Source organism: Pithys albifrons, chromosome 1 (genome assembly GCF_047495875.1).
Source record: "Pithys albifrons albifrons isolate INPA30051 chromosome 1, PitAlb_v1, whole genome shotgun sequence".
In the NCBI taxonomy this organism is placed as follows: Eukaryota; Metazoa; Chordata; class Aves; order Passeriformes; family Thamnophilidae; genus Pithys; species Pithys albifrons.
This window is the reverse complement of record NC_092458.1, coordinates 90,231,583-90,244,882: the sequence shown is the minus strand read 5'-3', so window position 1 is coordinate 90,244,882 and position 13,300 is coordinate 90,231,583. Positions and strand designations below refer to the sequence as shown.

Below are 13,300 nucleotides of genomic sequence, written 5' to 3'. Positions count from 1 at the left end.
CTTTTGGCAGATTTTATTTCATTGGGAAAGTGCTGGCACAATGTCCCCCCCTTGCCTGCTTCAGTCTGACCTGTACCCCATAGCCGCTGTCTTTTAGGCTCTCTTCCAGCCTCGGAGCAATAGGAACTTAAACTTTCCCTTCTTTGAAGTGTAGCATCCTAACTTGGGCACATCTCCCTTACTTGCCAAGTTTGGTTAGAACAGCTGCTTAGTCAGAGGAAAACCATCAGTCACTAGAAGATCAGGCCAGATGTCTCAGGTCAGGAGATTAGAAACTGACTTCCACCCACTGTCTGGCTCAAGTCAAGTTAAAAAGAAAGGGCAAGGGTCAGGGCTTCTTGTGCTGTTCGTCATTCTAGTCTAAATGCAGTATGCTATACCTCTGCTTTTGGTGGGGCAGCTGCCCCTGGCTTTAGATGCTTCGGATATTGAGAGCAGTGTGGAGAATCATTGGTGACCTGAGTGAAAATTAAGTGTGAAACAAGTCCTGTCTGCTGAAGCAGAAGCGTTTTGTAGGGTGACTTTTCCATTATCGTTTTTTCCGCACTAACTGCAGTGTAGGCCCTCATTTGTAAGTTTGCCCAGTACTGAGTGTCTTAAGGCATCTGTTCCCTTTTTCTGATGCAGTCTGAGTGTTTACTCACCTGTGCCAACACAGGAATGTTTTGCAGGGGCTGTCTCTAACTGCAGTGTTACAAGTGAAGATGGAGGGGTGTTTTCACCCCTTCTGTTCAGTAGAGGGGTGCAGGGCAGTCATTTAACAGCATGAGTTCTGTACCCACTTGGTGTAAGTCAGAGAAGACTGCAGTTGGTGAGCACAGTGTCTCAGAGTGGTCTGTGTCCTGGGTCATGCTAGTTTATAGTCAGTCTCCTTCTAACTCCTTGCCTGTTCTTAAGCTTCGTGCTGCAGTTCTCTGTGCTGGAGCTGTTGTATTCAGATGTGCATTAAACGCAAGGGCAGCTGTGTCTTGTTGGAATCATGTAGCTGATGTTTATGCTGTGTTGGCAGAACCAAATGCAATGCTCAGGCTTTTAGAAATCTTAATCCTGGTTTATGACCCTCAGTTACCAGATAGTTTGGGCAAGAAAAGAAAAACTGTTGTCTATCCCTCAGACTGTCAGTAGAGAAGATTTTATGTAAATGATGGCAGGCAGTGATTCAATATCAGATGGGAAGTAGGAGCTTGTAAATCCTGACTCCCAAGCTCTGCCTTAACCACAGGCCTGTCTTACCTCTTGTTTTGACTCTTACTCTCCCAATTTCCCTTCTGCAGGCTTGTGGTTGCAGTAGAGGAGGCTTTCACTCATATCAAACGCCTCCAGGCAGAGGAACAGCAGAAGGCTCCAGGAGAGATGATGGACCCCCGAGAAGCTGCTCAGGCAATCTTCCCCTCTATGGCAAGGGCTCTGCAGAAGTACCTTCGCACCACCCGCCAACAGCAGTACCACAGCATGGAGAGCATCTTGCAACACTTGTCCTTCTGCATTACCAACAACATGACACCAAAGGTAATGCTTTCTCTAAGGCTGGTGGAGGGAGGAGGAGGAAGAGGATAGCACATCTGTGTGTTCACACAGAACAGAAAGTTGTCAAGAGAGTTGAGTGAATTTTTTTGTAGTTGCTGCCTGTGATATAATCACTGCTTTGTAGGTTGCATCAGGTTTTAAAGGAAAGTAATATTTCCTATGCAGCATTTTCTCTCTCTCTGAAACTGCCTGTGACATAATTGTTCTTATATCCAGGTCAGCAAAGGGAATGCTAAAGAAGTGTTTGAGGCTGTGGTCTTGAGTCACAGGAAGTTCTCTCAGCTGGCTCATGGTAGCAGTATGATGCGGGTGGCAACTTGCAAAGAATCTTTTTTGTTTTTCTGTCCCCTCTGCCTTGCTGCATTTGGACTGCTTCTAACCATTGCCTAAATCTCTGCCTAACAGTGTTTCTAGTTGGCGGGCTGCCTGATTAAATGTCAGTTTGCTGCTTCATGACCAGACTGACTGTTAACTTGCAGACATAGGAAGAGACTGAATGATAAAGGAAACAGGTCATATGATCCTACTCTCCACGCTTCCCTCTAAGAACACCCCACAATCCTAGGGAAGGGTTAGTCCTGGGCAATCACTCACCACTTACTACACTAAGAGCAGAAATACTGTGGAGAGATCGAGTTTATTGTCCTCTTGCTGGGAGCCACCTGGGACCTTGCCCAAGTGTCCAAGGATGAGTTCTGCTGCCATGAAAATGCCAAAGGGGATTTTAAAACATAAGCAACATCAAATGGCATTTCATGCTCTGCTTTCAGTTTTGCAGGCTCAGGCTGAAAACATGGAAACCTCTGCTTTCCACCCTAGCTCAGCTTGCAGGAGAAAGCCATCTATCCTACCTGTCTGTCTGGGACTTCAGTTTTGGGATGGGTTATGGGACTGGTAGGGGAGATTTGACCTCTGCTCTACTGACCTGCTGTCAGATGGCTGTGCTGATATCAGAAGTCAGGACTATACCTTTGCAAGCTTGCTGGAATGAGCTGAAAGAGGATCTCCTGATGTTTGTGTCTACTCCTGGGGTCTGAAAAGCTGGGAGGGACTGGGGAGAATATGTTTTCTAAAGTGTGAAAACTGAAACAATTTTCAGCATGGCAAGCCCATGCTCGCGAAACTGTATTTGGGGATGGGAAGAAAGCGGAGTAAGTTGTGGGGCCGGTGCTAACGTGTGTCCCGCTCTTGGCAGGCATTCCTGGAGCGTTACCTCAACCCGGGCCCAACCCTCCAGTATGACAGGGATCGCTGGTTCTCCAAGCAGTGGACGCTCGTCAGCGAGGAAGCAGTCACAAGCGGGTTACAAGACGGCATTGTGTTTGTCCTCAAGTGCTTGGACTTCAGCCTTGTTGTTAATGTGAAAAAAATCCCCTTCATCAAACTCTCAGAAGAGTTCATAGACCCTAAATCTCATAAATTTGTCCTCCGCTTACAGTCTGAGACTTCAGTCTAAGGGATTTTGAGGGTGGGTTGTTTGGAGATTTTTATTTTCAATATTGTGCTTTTGGGTTTAATTTCCCCAATGCTGACTGAAACTGGCAGATGATGGACCAGTAATATTTGACCATCTGCACTTTATTTGGAAAGGGGAGGGGGGAGTTGGGATATCTTATCTAGAAAGAAGTATCTTAAGAGGTGACAGGGTGACTTGGCTCAGTTAGCTCAGCCTTGAAGACAGAACAAATTTTTTTCTTCCCCCCTGCCCTTTCCAGGCATCCTGTAAATCTCACTCTCACTATTTCTTGCACGATTGCAACGTCAGTATTTTTGTTGGAGTGCTGCCTTTACACCATGTGCATACCTGCGCTGTTGTCTCTGCTTTGGCTACCTGTGGCTGTTCCTGAGAGGGCGTTGCTCACCTCTCCAGTATAGAAACTGGCTGGCACTGGAGTGCAGTAGTCCCTGTTCACTCTGTGAGGAGGGGATTCAAAGGGCAGGTGTGTGAGAGGACTTCTATTCTCTTTTATTCTTTTCCTCTTCTCCACATGCCTCTTCTGTCAGTGTCAGACCTGTGTGAGCATAATGGGATGATTCCGTGCTCTGTGACTGTGAAGTTACTTGTCTTGAACTGGATCAGCCCATCTTTCAGCTTTTTCAATTCTTACTACGTTTTTTTTTTTAATCAGTGCTTGTTAGTGAAATTTTTTTGTGTGGCACAGCTCCCTGTTATCTCTCACCTGCTTCCCTCTCTTACACTTGTCCCCATCATTGTCAGTAGCTCCTAAGGCTCCCTGTTTCTGTCCTCTTCTGTCTGGCTTTCTGAATGTGTTTCTCCAGGCACTGGTGCTTCCTTTTGCACCTGCAAGGGCTGCCTATTTGCACTGGGGCAGGATCAGTAAGTAGCTGGCTCTTCCTCAGATAAATCACAGACCCTCCCTGTGTCTGACAGCCTCTTGGAGGGGAAGGGGGTGCAGGCAGGAATGTGCCGCTCCCTCTCAAGCCAGTTTCAAGTGCGTCTGGCAAAAAGATGGGCAAAAGCACTTCCCTCCTTGAGGAGAAGAGCCAGGGATGGGCTGACCTCTGCCGTGTTCACTTGCTTTGGAGAATTGTTGTGCTCTGGAAACATTGCAGCGAGTCCTTCCCCACCGTACGCCTTCAGCTGTAGCTAAGAAATACCAAACAATGCCTGAATGTTGAAAATCTGCTTGCCTTTCTTGGCCTTGCTGTGCTGTGGGAGTTTCTGATCAGTGCTGCTCCTGAGAGAGGAGTTTTGTTTGTAAGTCTGCCTTTTTGCCCACCAGTGCAGCTTTCTTGTGTGAATTTAGTGTCACCTGAGTTTTATGGTGTTCTGGAAAGTTTGCATTTAAGGATGAGCCAAAATTGGTGTCCAAACTCTGATTCCTGGCATGGGGGCATCACATGACTCTGGAGCCAGCTGCTAGGCTGGCAGTGACCTGCCATCAGTTAGGTACTGCTGAGACCTATGTGAATGTAAATGTTCAATTCATTTTGCTCCATCTTTTGCCATGTAAATATCTCCTGTCGGGCAGGATCTGGGCCTTATTCCTTATGTAAGCCAGTGCCTTTTATTGACAGCCTACGTAGTCTTCTTAGGAGGGCTGTAACAACCCCACCTGTCCTCTTTGGCCTTCCCTGGGCTCTTCCAGGAGCTTGTGGGGCTTACCTCCATGCTCTTATCCCCATGTGGTGGCCAAGCAAAGAGTGGAGCTCTGCTTGTCCTGCATGGCACAGCAGGTGTGGGCTGACTGAGGGGATGCTGGGGACAGGGCAGGAGGGTCCATCCTCTTCCAGCTTCAGCAGCAATGGAGATGCATGTCCAACAGCACCTGCAGATAGTCGTCTTGGGATCGAGAAAGCACCTTGGTGAGCAAGGATCCAAAGTGATGATTCCCCATCCAAGTGACCCCTACAGTTTTCCTGCACCTTTCTTACAAGTGTGTGGTAGTCTCCTGGATCCTTCTTTCTCACTATAATGTGCCAGATGTGGTTGTGAAGAAATTAGATGGCATGGTACATGACTGGATTAGGCCTTTGCCCTTAAAGGATGGGAAGTAGGTAGTTTTCCCTTCTTTAAACTGTGTGTTTGAGTTCCTTTGTAAATGAGGCTTTCTGGTAGTCTGTATGGGGACTCCTTTATTGACTGTGGCCTTCACAGTGTTTTACTTTGAAAAAATAGGTGGGTTTATTCCCTTTAAAGAAGAAAAAAAAAAGGTAAGGAGAGCATATGGTATCTTACACTTGGCTCTCCTAAGGATGCCTGCACCTGGCTTTTACGATGTGCATAACCAGTAGGGTGGGAGAGACTGGGAGTAGCTTGGGAGACTGTGGAACACTTAATGCCTGTGTGGAGGCTACTGCCTGTGGCTGAATTGGCTCATTTCAGTGAAGCCAGAACAAGAACCACCTTGCCGGGGGCCTGGGTGTGCCATGTATGTGAGAGCACCTTGTCACAAGCACATCTGCAAAACTTTCTTACTTTCCCAGGATTTCCTTCCCCTTTCCTTTTCCCTGTCCCCCGAGGGGGGTTATCTAACAGTATCTTCTCAGGAAACTCCTGTCTTAATTTTGCTAAATCCTTTAACACGTGGAGAACCAGACGGAAGTGGCATGTGCATGCCCTGGGTCTGCTTCCTCCATCTCTGTGCTGTAGTTTCAAGCTGCCTTTTCTGCCTGCTGCCAAAAAGGCCACTGTCAACAGGGGCCAACTCCTACATTAAATACTCTTCCCTGTATCAGCAGCATGAATCCTGTGCCTGATGAAATCTGAAGGAGAGGATTTGGAGTCTCAAACAGTGTTGTTAGAGGTGCAGCCTGCTTAGAAGTGAGGGCAGACTAAAAGGGGAATCATGACTCCTTAATATTCTTTGTTCTGGGATTTTTAGTGACATTTTTAGGGTCTCTTGTTTCCCTCTCCATGCAAAATCAGGGGACCAGTGTCATACCTACCTCACTGGGGTATTGTGAGGCTAAACTCAACTTGCTGTCAAGTGCTTTATGATCCACAGATGGATCTGTGGCATCTATAGAAATTCAAACTCTTTATAAAAAATCTTGAGCGGTGAGAGCAGACTGGTTTGTTTAACTCTGTTTATAGCCAGCTAATGAGTAAGAATCAAGTCATAAGGAACAAAGCTCTGATCCAATTCCTGCAGCCCTTACTTCTGCTGATCTTGCCAAGAGCTGAGCATAAATACAACTTGTAGGGTTTGTCAGCCAAGTGCAGGCTGTTTTTCGGAAGGCCTCTCTTTTGCTGCAGTGTCTCCTTGCACATATTATCCCTCCTCTCTCTCAGTCTGGATGTTTTTACCTGGCTGGGAATTGTGAGGGTTTTTTTAGGATTCAAATGGTTTTTTAAGACAACCCTGTTTATTATGAACTGGACAGTGTTCCCCTAAGAGGAAATCCTTGGAATGGATGTCCTTCACTGGAAGCTGAACTATTCAGTAGGGTGCTGTGTTGCCTAGTCAGGAGTGGTAGTGCCCCACTCCTCTCTTCCACGTTGGCATGTTTCCTATGACTTAAGTATGCTGCTTGGATACTTTAAAGGCTTTGGTTTTTCACTCTCAGATTTGTTACAGCCTGAATCCAAAGCCTTGCTGAGATCTTGCAAAACCAGATGCAGTTAAGACTTTCAAGTGTTCCGGAGCAGATGGAGATGGCTGTGGGTTTCCACAAAGGCTGACTTTCTTTTTCACGGCTACAGAGTGAAAGATCTGGACTTGTTGCAGCTTATAGGATGTAGGGGTAGATATTAGACCGTTAATAAGTTGCCAGTCCCGTTAATAGGCATGGGCAAAGGTTTTAGCACATCTGTTAGCCTCTCATTGCCATGTGGCTTCAGCTGTCCATTTGTAGACTCTGTGGGGCTGTTCCAGGTCTCAGACTCCTTTCCCACTTCTGGGAGCAAGCAGACAGCACTCATGAAAGCATAAGCATCATAGCACTCCCTTCCATAGGATACCAGACCTTGACCAAGCTCCTGTGATCCAGGTGGGGAGGTTTGCAATTACCAGTTTTCACCCTGCGGAGGGGAGACATTGCCATCCCACACCCCCCTGCAGGCAGGGGAGGCATACACTAGGCATGAAAAACTGGTGGCATGCAGTTTGATCACAGAGCAAGGTCACCTCCTACTTCAAGGGCTGCCCTGGGTGCCTTCAAGAGCAATGTCCCCCGAAGGAGGGATATTGGAAAGAAAGGCAGATTTGATTTCAGCCTCTGCCAGCTTACTTCTGCATCTAGTAAATTTTTTCTGTCGGCAACTTCAGTCTCTTCAGCTCCCATCCTCATTGCTGTATGTCTTTTTTTCCCCAAAGTTCCTGAGTGAGGCAGAATAGTATCTGCTGGGATGGGAAGTGCTGAGGCTGCAGTTTGGAGCTTGGGGGCAGCTCACAGTAAGGCCCAAGTTTGGAGGAGTTCTGAACAAATAACCGTTGCTCATGGAACCTCCTAACCTTTTCCTTTGGAATGGAGATCTCTGTGTAAAGCCTTGGGAATCTGCTGTTGCCAAGTATGCCAAAAGCTGAAGGGAAGGAGTTTATGGAGCTGGCCCTGCCCCACATAAGTAGCTTTGATAAATCTTGTTTGAGGTGTGCTGACTTAAAACACTTGCTGCTGAAGAAACTGGAAAGATCCATAACTTGCTAAATATGGAAACCTATTCAAGCCAACTTCATCTTACTTACCAAAACTTGTAAATCTGCCCTTTTCAAAGGTAAAACAAAAGTCTTGCAGTCTCTTGCAAAGCTGCTGTAGTCTGGTCCCAGGCTGGCTCCTCAGTTGCACTCAGTTCTGCCCAGCCATCTGAGAGCTGTTCACAAGATGTGTGTACAGGTGTCTGTTTTCTCATTCAGCTTGTGTGTGTCTTACATGCTTTTTCCCTTCCAGGTATGTGCATTATACATGTCTAAAGCCTCAAGCCAGGCTTGGTGGTTTAGTGTTTAAACTGTGTTAAGAAGGAAGTGCTCTTGGAGTTCAGCTGATTTTATAAAACAAAAGAAAACAAAAAAGTAATCCCCCCAAATTTCTGTTCTAAAAGAAGAGGCTTTGGGCCGTGATGTCTCCTATAGGAGTGTGCATCCTTCTGCATTCAGGCTGCTGCCTCCAGTACATGATGACCAAAAGTTGCAGTTTCCGACAACTGTGACTGGTATGGATTGCTTTGGGATACTGTAGAACCAGGTCCCTGCTGCCCCAGTGGTACAGCTGGTGTTATCCACCCGTCTGCATCCCTCCAAGAGACTGCAATTTTTATCCCTTACAGCACATGGAAGCCCTGCAGGCAGCAGGCAGCCAGGCCTGGGTGTGCTCTGCCCAGAGAGGGAATCCATCCTTCCCTCTGGCTGCTTCCTGAGCACCTCTCACCAGCACCTAAGGATGCTTGGGGCCATCACCTGTGTGTACAGTGGGGAGATGCTGTGGCTCTCTACCTGCACAGGCATAACTGTGAAGGAATCTTACACTCTTCTGTGCCTGTTTCTTTGATTCAGCATTATTGTGTCTTGGGGAGGGGGGTGGGAGCAAATGCCCTTCCCTCATCCTCCTTTATCACTGTGTAATACTTTTTCTACACACACTGTATAGTAAGATGGGTTTTGCCAAGGTTTTCTAATTAATAGACAATAACCAGCATTTCTTTCTTTATTTCTCTTCTTGCACCTGTGATTTTTAACTGCAATGGTACATGGTCTTTCTGTTATTTTCTAATGGTGGACTTAAGTAAGCAAATTCCTGGTGTCTGTGACATTAATGCACTGTGGGTCTAGCCTTGTAAATTGTTCTGTTCCAAGCTGGGTTCTCTTAAGTTATAGCTGGATGGGGTTTTGTTGTTTTTTAAACTGAAACATAAAACCGTTTTACACTTTGCATATTTTGTACAGTAAAATTCTGGAAATAAACTGAAACCAGATTCGATTGTCCCACTCTTTCCTCTTATCCTTTCAGACAAAAACCTCTTCTGGTCTTATAGCATTCCTTAGCTGTGGCTAGGAGGGGCCCTGCAAACATGTGGTTTAGCCTTTTTGAGGCTTTTTGTCACTCTTGTCCTAGGTTTTTCTGATCTGCCCTGCAACAGTGAAATGCAAACTCATTTATCACTCCTGAAGGAAGATTTGTAGGTGACTGTTTTGAACACCTGAAATCTCAAATAATGGGAAGCAAATGCAGCTGGGGGGGGGGGGGGGGGGGCGGCGGCATGACTAGAGTGGGAACAGGTTTTTCTGCCTCCTGTGTTCTCACAGTTTGCACACAAATTATGAAGTGCAGGATTCACTGCCGAGTTCCTTATTTGGCTCTGGGGGGGAGGAGGAGTGGCAAGAGGCAGAAAAGCCAGTGCTCCTTGTTTATGTGCATGCGAGATTTTACTCTTCTAAACAAAAGGTGCAGAGATCTTGCCTTAACAGCATCTCTCGGTGCCACTGTCCCCACCATCAGTTTCCATCCCCCATGTGCCAAGAGCTTGGAAAGACTGAGCAGCTATGCCCAAGAAAATGTGAGAGCAGCTTTCTTGCCCTAGACATTCTTAGGTACCCACTCTTTAGGCAAGTCTCCTTTAAGGGGAACTACCTTGCCTCACAGCTGTACCCTGCCCAGCAGATCTCTTTGGTGGCTTCGACTGCTGGAAAAATCCACAGGATGCTTCTGTGCAGTGAAAGAGTGCAGCAATTGTGGAGATAAGCAGCACAAACATGGTCGTGGAGAGAAACAGCAAAATTCTCTGTCTGTGGGGTGATGGATGTATTTGGTCTACAGAGAGCTGAATTAAGGCCCAGGAGGAAGCAGGAAGGGTGGGATCGGGGTGTGTTCTGTTCTGCCTCCTGCCCTCTGTTGATCTCTGCTTTTGATCTGTCCCCCTCATCCTGCTGGTGCTTTGGCAGTGCCCAGTCCTGTACTGTTTGCAGGGCAGCTCCCGGAGATGGGCAGGGAAAGGAAACTGCTGCTGCCCTGTAGAGCCTGCAGTGGGAGTGCAGCCATTGCTGGTCCCCACCTGCCCCTCAGAGGAAGACCTGACTGGCTGAACTGGAGCTGTGTATGTAAAGCCTTGGTGGAAGTCAGCCACAGGTGTGTCTTGGGAAGGTGTAAGCTGCAGGAATTTGGCATAAACAAGATACTGGGCTTGTCAGCCTTGTCCAGGGCTCTTAGCTGTGTCTTTACATGTGAGTTCAGCATGCTCTGTTTCATTTGTGGATTAGTGCTTATACCAAATCAAGACCTCACTGCTGCCATTTGTGGTGCTTTCTCTTCTGCTGTGGGTTATGGAAGCTGATGGAAGGAACAGGCTTTGCTAGAGGGACTAGTTCCTTTGGCCTTTGCCCAGAGCAAATCATAAGGGGTTGTGGTATGAAGCTCAGCAGAAATTAAAGCTGAGGGAGCTGATCTGATTTGGCCAAGTCTTTCACTGAAGTTGCAAGGGCCTTTGAGATGTGATGGAGCCTCAGGTGCAACATTGAGTTAACTATTACTGATCCAAACCTCTGACAGAAAGGAGTGGGAGGCCTTTACTGGTAAAAAAAACATTGCTTGGAGGGACCTGGCATCCTGAACCAGAGGTAAGCACCTTTTCCTGGACTTAAAGAGGAGATATCTCTCCTGCAGAGCCCTTCCTGACCATATGGGAAGAAGACACTGCTCTGGGACAGTAAAGCAACAGCTACTGGTGTCGGGTGTTTGGTGTCTGAACTCTGGCTTAATTCATGAGAAGATCGATTGGCCCCCGTAGGTGATGGAACCGGGCCTCACAGCTATGGATGATCAGAAAACGTCAACCTTGCGGAATGAAGTGGGTATCTATGGGGCAAAGGGACCATATGCAATCAGGGTATAACAAACAAATCAAGAAAGGGATTTCAGCAACTTGCTCTACAGCCTTGCTTGAAGCACTAGCAACACCTCACCATACACTACTGTTAGCAGAATTAATAGTCCAATGAGATGTGACTGTGAAGGTCAGCAGGGCGTCAAACACCAAAACAGCTTCTTCCAGTGCAATGAACTAGTTTTGCTGTCTCAGCCCCAGGTCTAAACTCCTGGGAGGTATAATTGGGATTCAACTCGAGGGCTTCCAAGGTACCCTGGAGCTCAGGGCAAGTGGGTTAGTTAGGAGGGGAAGGGGATCTCTTAGCAGGACATGGTGTCTCACAACAGCATGCAGGAAGGGAAGGTGTTTTGGGAGCTGGCAGAGTGCTTTGGTCTTTCAGCACCATTCCTGAGTTTATGTTGGACTGGGAAGGTGGTGGGTTTAGGTTACAGTCCTTTCCGGTACTGACAGATAATCCACTGGGGCAAGGGCGTACATTCCCTTTTTATGTGTCCATCCATGCACTGCTGGGTCAGGAGGTGCTGAGAGGAAAGAGCACTGGGCACAACGTGTCTGCAGAGGTTAAGTCAGGGTGGTGTAGTGGGGTGATTGCATATGCATCAGTCACTATCTATGAACAAGGTTACCCGAGTTGCTTTGAAATGCTGTAATAAGTTTTACAGCCTTGCTGTGAGCATGTGTTCTCATTTATGGTGACATGTTGCTAGTAAAATAGGGAGTACATAGTAGTCTGTGTGCAGGTTGGGGCCCACTGCAAAACTTCCATCCTACTCCAAAGCCCTGAGCTCGTTTTCTCTTCCTCCAAAATCTGGGGACCTGAATGAAATAAAGGCTTCTGTCCAGGACTTGAGGCTTGCTCTGGTTCTAGCTAAGTTAATGCAAATAATCTGGGGACACAAGAGCCCTCATACAGCTGTACAACTGTTTGTTGCCCTCCCAAAGCCAGTGAGTCCTGCCCTCAGGAGTCAGAGAACTGTTGTTTGCTGGAGAGGAAGGGAACAATCAGTCTTTGAGCTCTGCATGGGCAGCACTAAATACAGCTTAGAATAGAAAGAAGGATTTACCTTGTGGATGTGCATTTGGGACAGCTCAGTGATTCCACCTTGCTTATGTATCAAAATAAGGAGCAAGCATCAAAACTTCAAGAGAGACAGTAAGACAAAGAAGAGGCAATATGAAGTCAGTGGAAAAGACTGTGGAGATTAGGGTGTGGGTTTTCCCTCCAGCATCCTTAGAAACATGAAGGTGCAGACATTAAAAAAAATGGAGACACCACAAATTGCTCTAGGCATGAAGCTATTCTGTAAATTGAAACATTTTAAGTCTCTTCCAAAGGCAAGAATCAGGCTTCCAAATGCTTAAACATCTAGAGTCTTGGTTGTTTGGGGTTTTTTTTCTTATTATTTGAAAAGGTAGTGCAAATGAAAAGTGGATGCCTGGGAGAAGGGAGTTCTTGACAGAATACATTTGATTCAGCCTCTTTGAATGTTTTTAGAGAGATTCAGAACATTATAGCTCTTTGGACCTCTCTTCAGCAAGTCAGATGTTGTGGGCATGCTTTAAAAGAGGGAACAAGAAGGACCTGATTATATGTGGGCCACAGATGTAAAACAGATCTGCAAACCCTTTAGCTTCTATTTTGTAAAAGCTCATTCTTGAGTACTTATAATACCAGATCCTACAGTTGATTATAATTTTGCTTTGTAAGTGGTTGTGAGAAATTCGTTTAGTAATTCAGTAACTACACTGTGGGAAGCTGTGCAAATTCCTTCAGTGATTTCATTGTGTGGGGACTAAAATGTTCCTCAAACATTTAGTTACTTTTGTTGTTCGATAACCTCTCTTTGTCACTAGCAAGAGCAGGGCTTTGACATGTTGGACTGAATTTTAAAGCAAAAACCTAACACCAGGCAAATTTCAGGGCTGCTTTCTGGTCAAACAGGACTTTATTTTTACCTCTGTTACTGAGGGAAGGACCTGATTCAAGCTGTGCTTCCTCCAAATCCAAAAGCAGATGATGAGATTGTCCATGGCTATTTAAGTCATTTACCACCCACGACTGAAGGAGGGCTCAGTCAGGACAACCACTGGTGGTCTGTGGCAAGGAGCTGTCTTTCTGGCTGCTACCCCCTCCAGCAAGCTCAGCTCCTTTAACCTTCAAGGCTTATTTCTTGTATGTGAAACTATGATGCTTGTCCTCTGCTCAGACAGTGTAGTGCTGTGATTGCTGGTGGCACGGGGGGTTACTGGTCTTTCCCCATGGTGGCAGCAGTCAGGGCTTGGTTGCAGGGTGATGGTTCCTTATCTGGATTTTGGGACAATGGGAGAAGATGCCCATCAAAAAAAATTCTGTTTTTTTCTCAGTGCCCAGGCTGGTAACTGGCTTCCGGGCAGTGGTGTGAGGGAGGCTGCTGTCTCCTTGGACTGGGATGAGCACTAGTAGGGTCAGGGAAGGGCTTTGTCCTTAAGCAACCATCAGTACCATATGCTGTG

At 46.7% G+C, this 13,300-nt stretch overlaps 1 protein-coding gene across 1 annotated transcript in view; it reads left to right on the top strand.

Annotated features, from left to right (window-relative positions):
• Window positions 1-8,909, top strand: part of VANGL1 (VANGL planar cell polarity protein 1) — a 46,540-nt gene extending 37,631 nt beyond the window's left edge. Inside the window, exons 7-8 of the mRNA XM_071560266.1 lie at window positions 1,275-1,509; window positions 2,723-8,909. Coding sequence (XP_071416367.1) covers window positions 1,275-1,509; window positions 2,723-2,983 — 496 coding nt within the window. The 3' untranslated portion in view covers window positions 2,984-8,909. The remainder of the gene's footprint in view (window positions 1-1,274; window positions 1,510-2,722) is intronic.
• The last annotated feature ends 4,391 nt before the right edge of the window (window positions 8,910-13,300 follow it).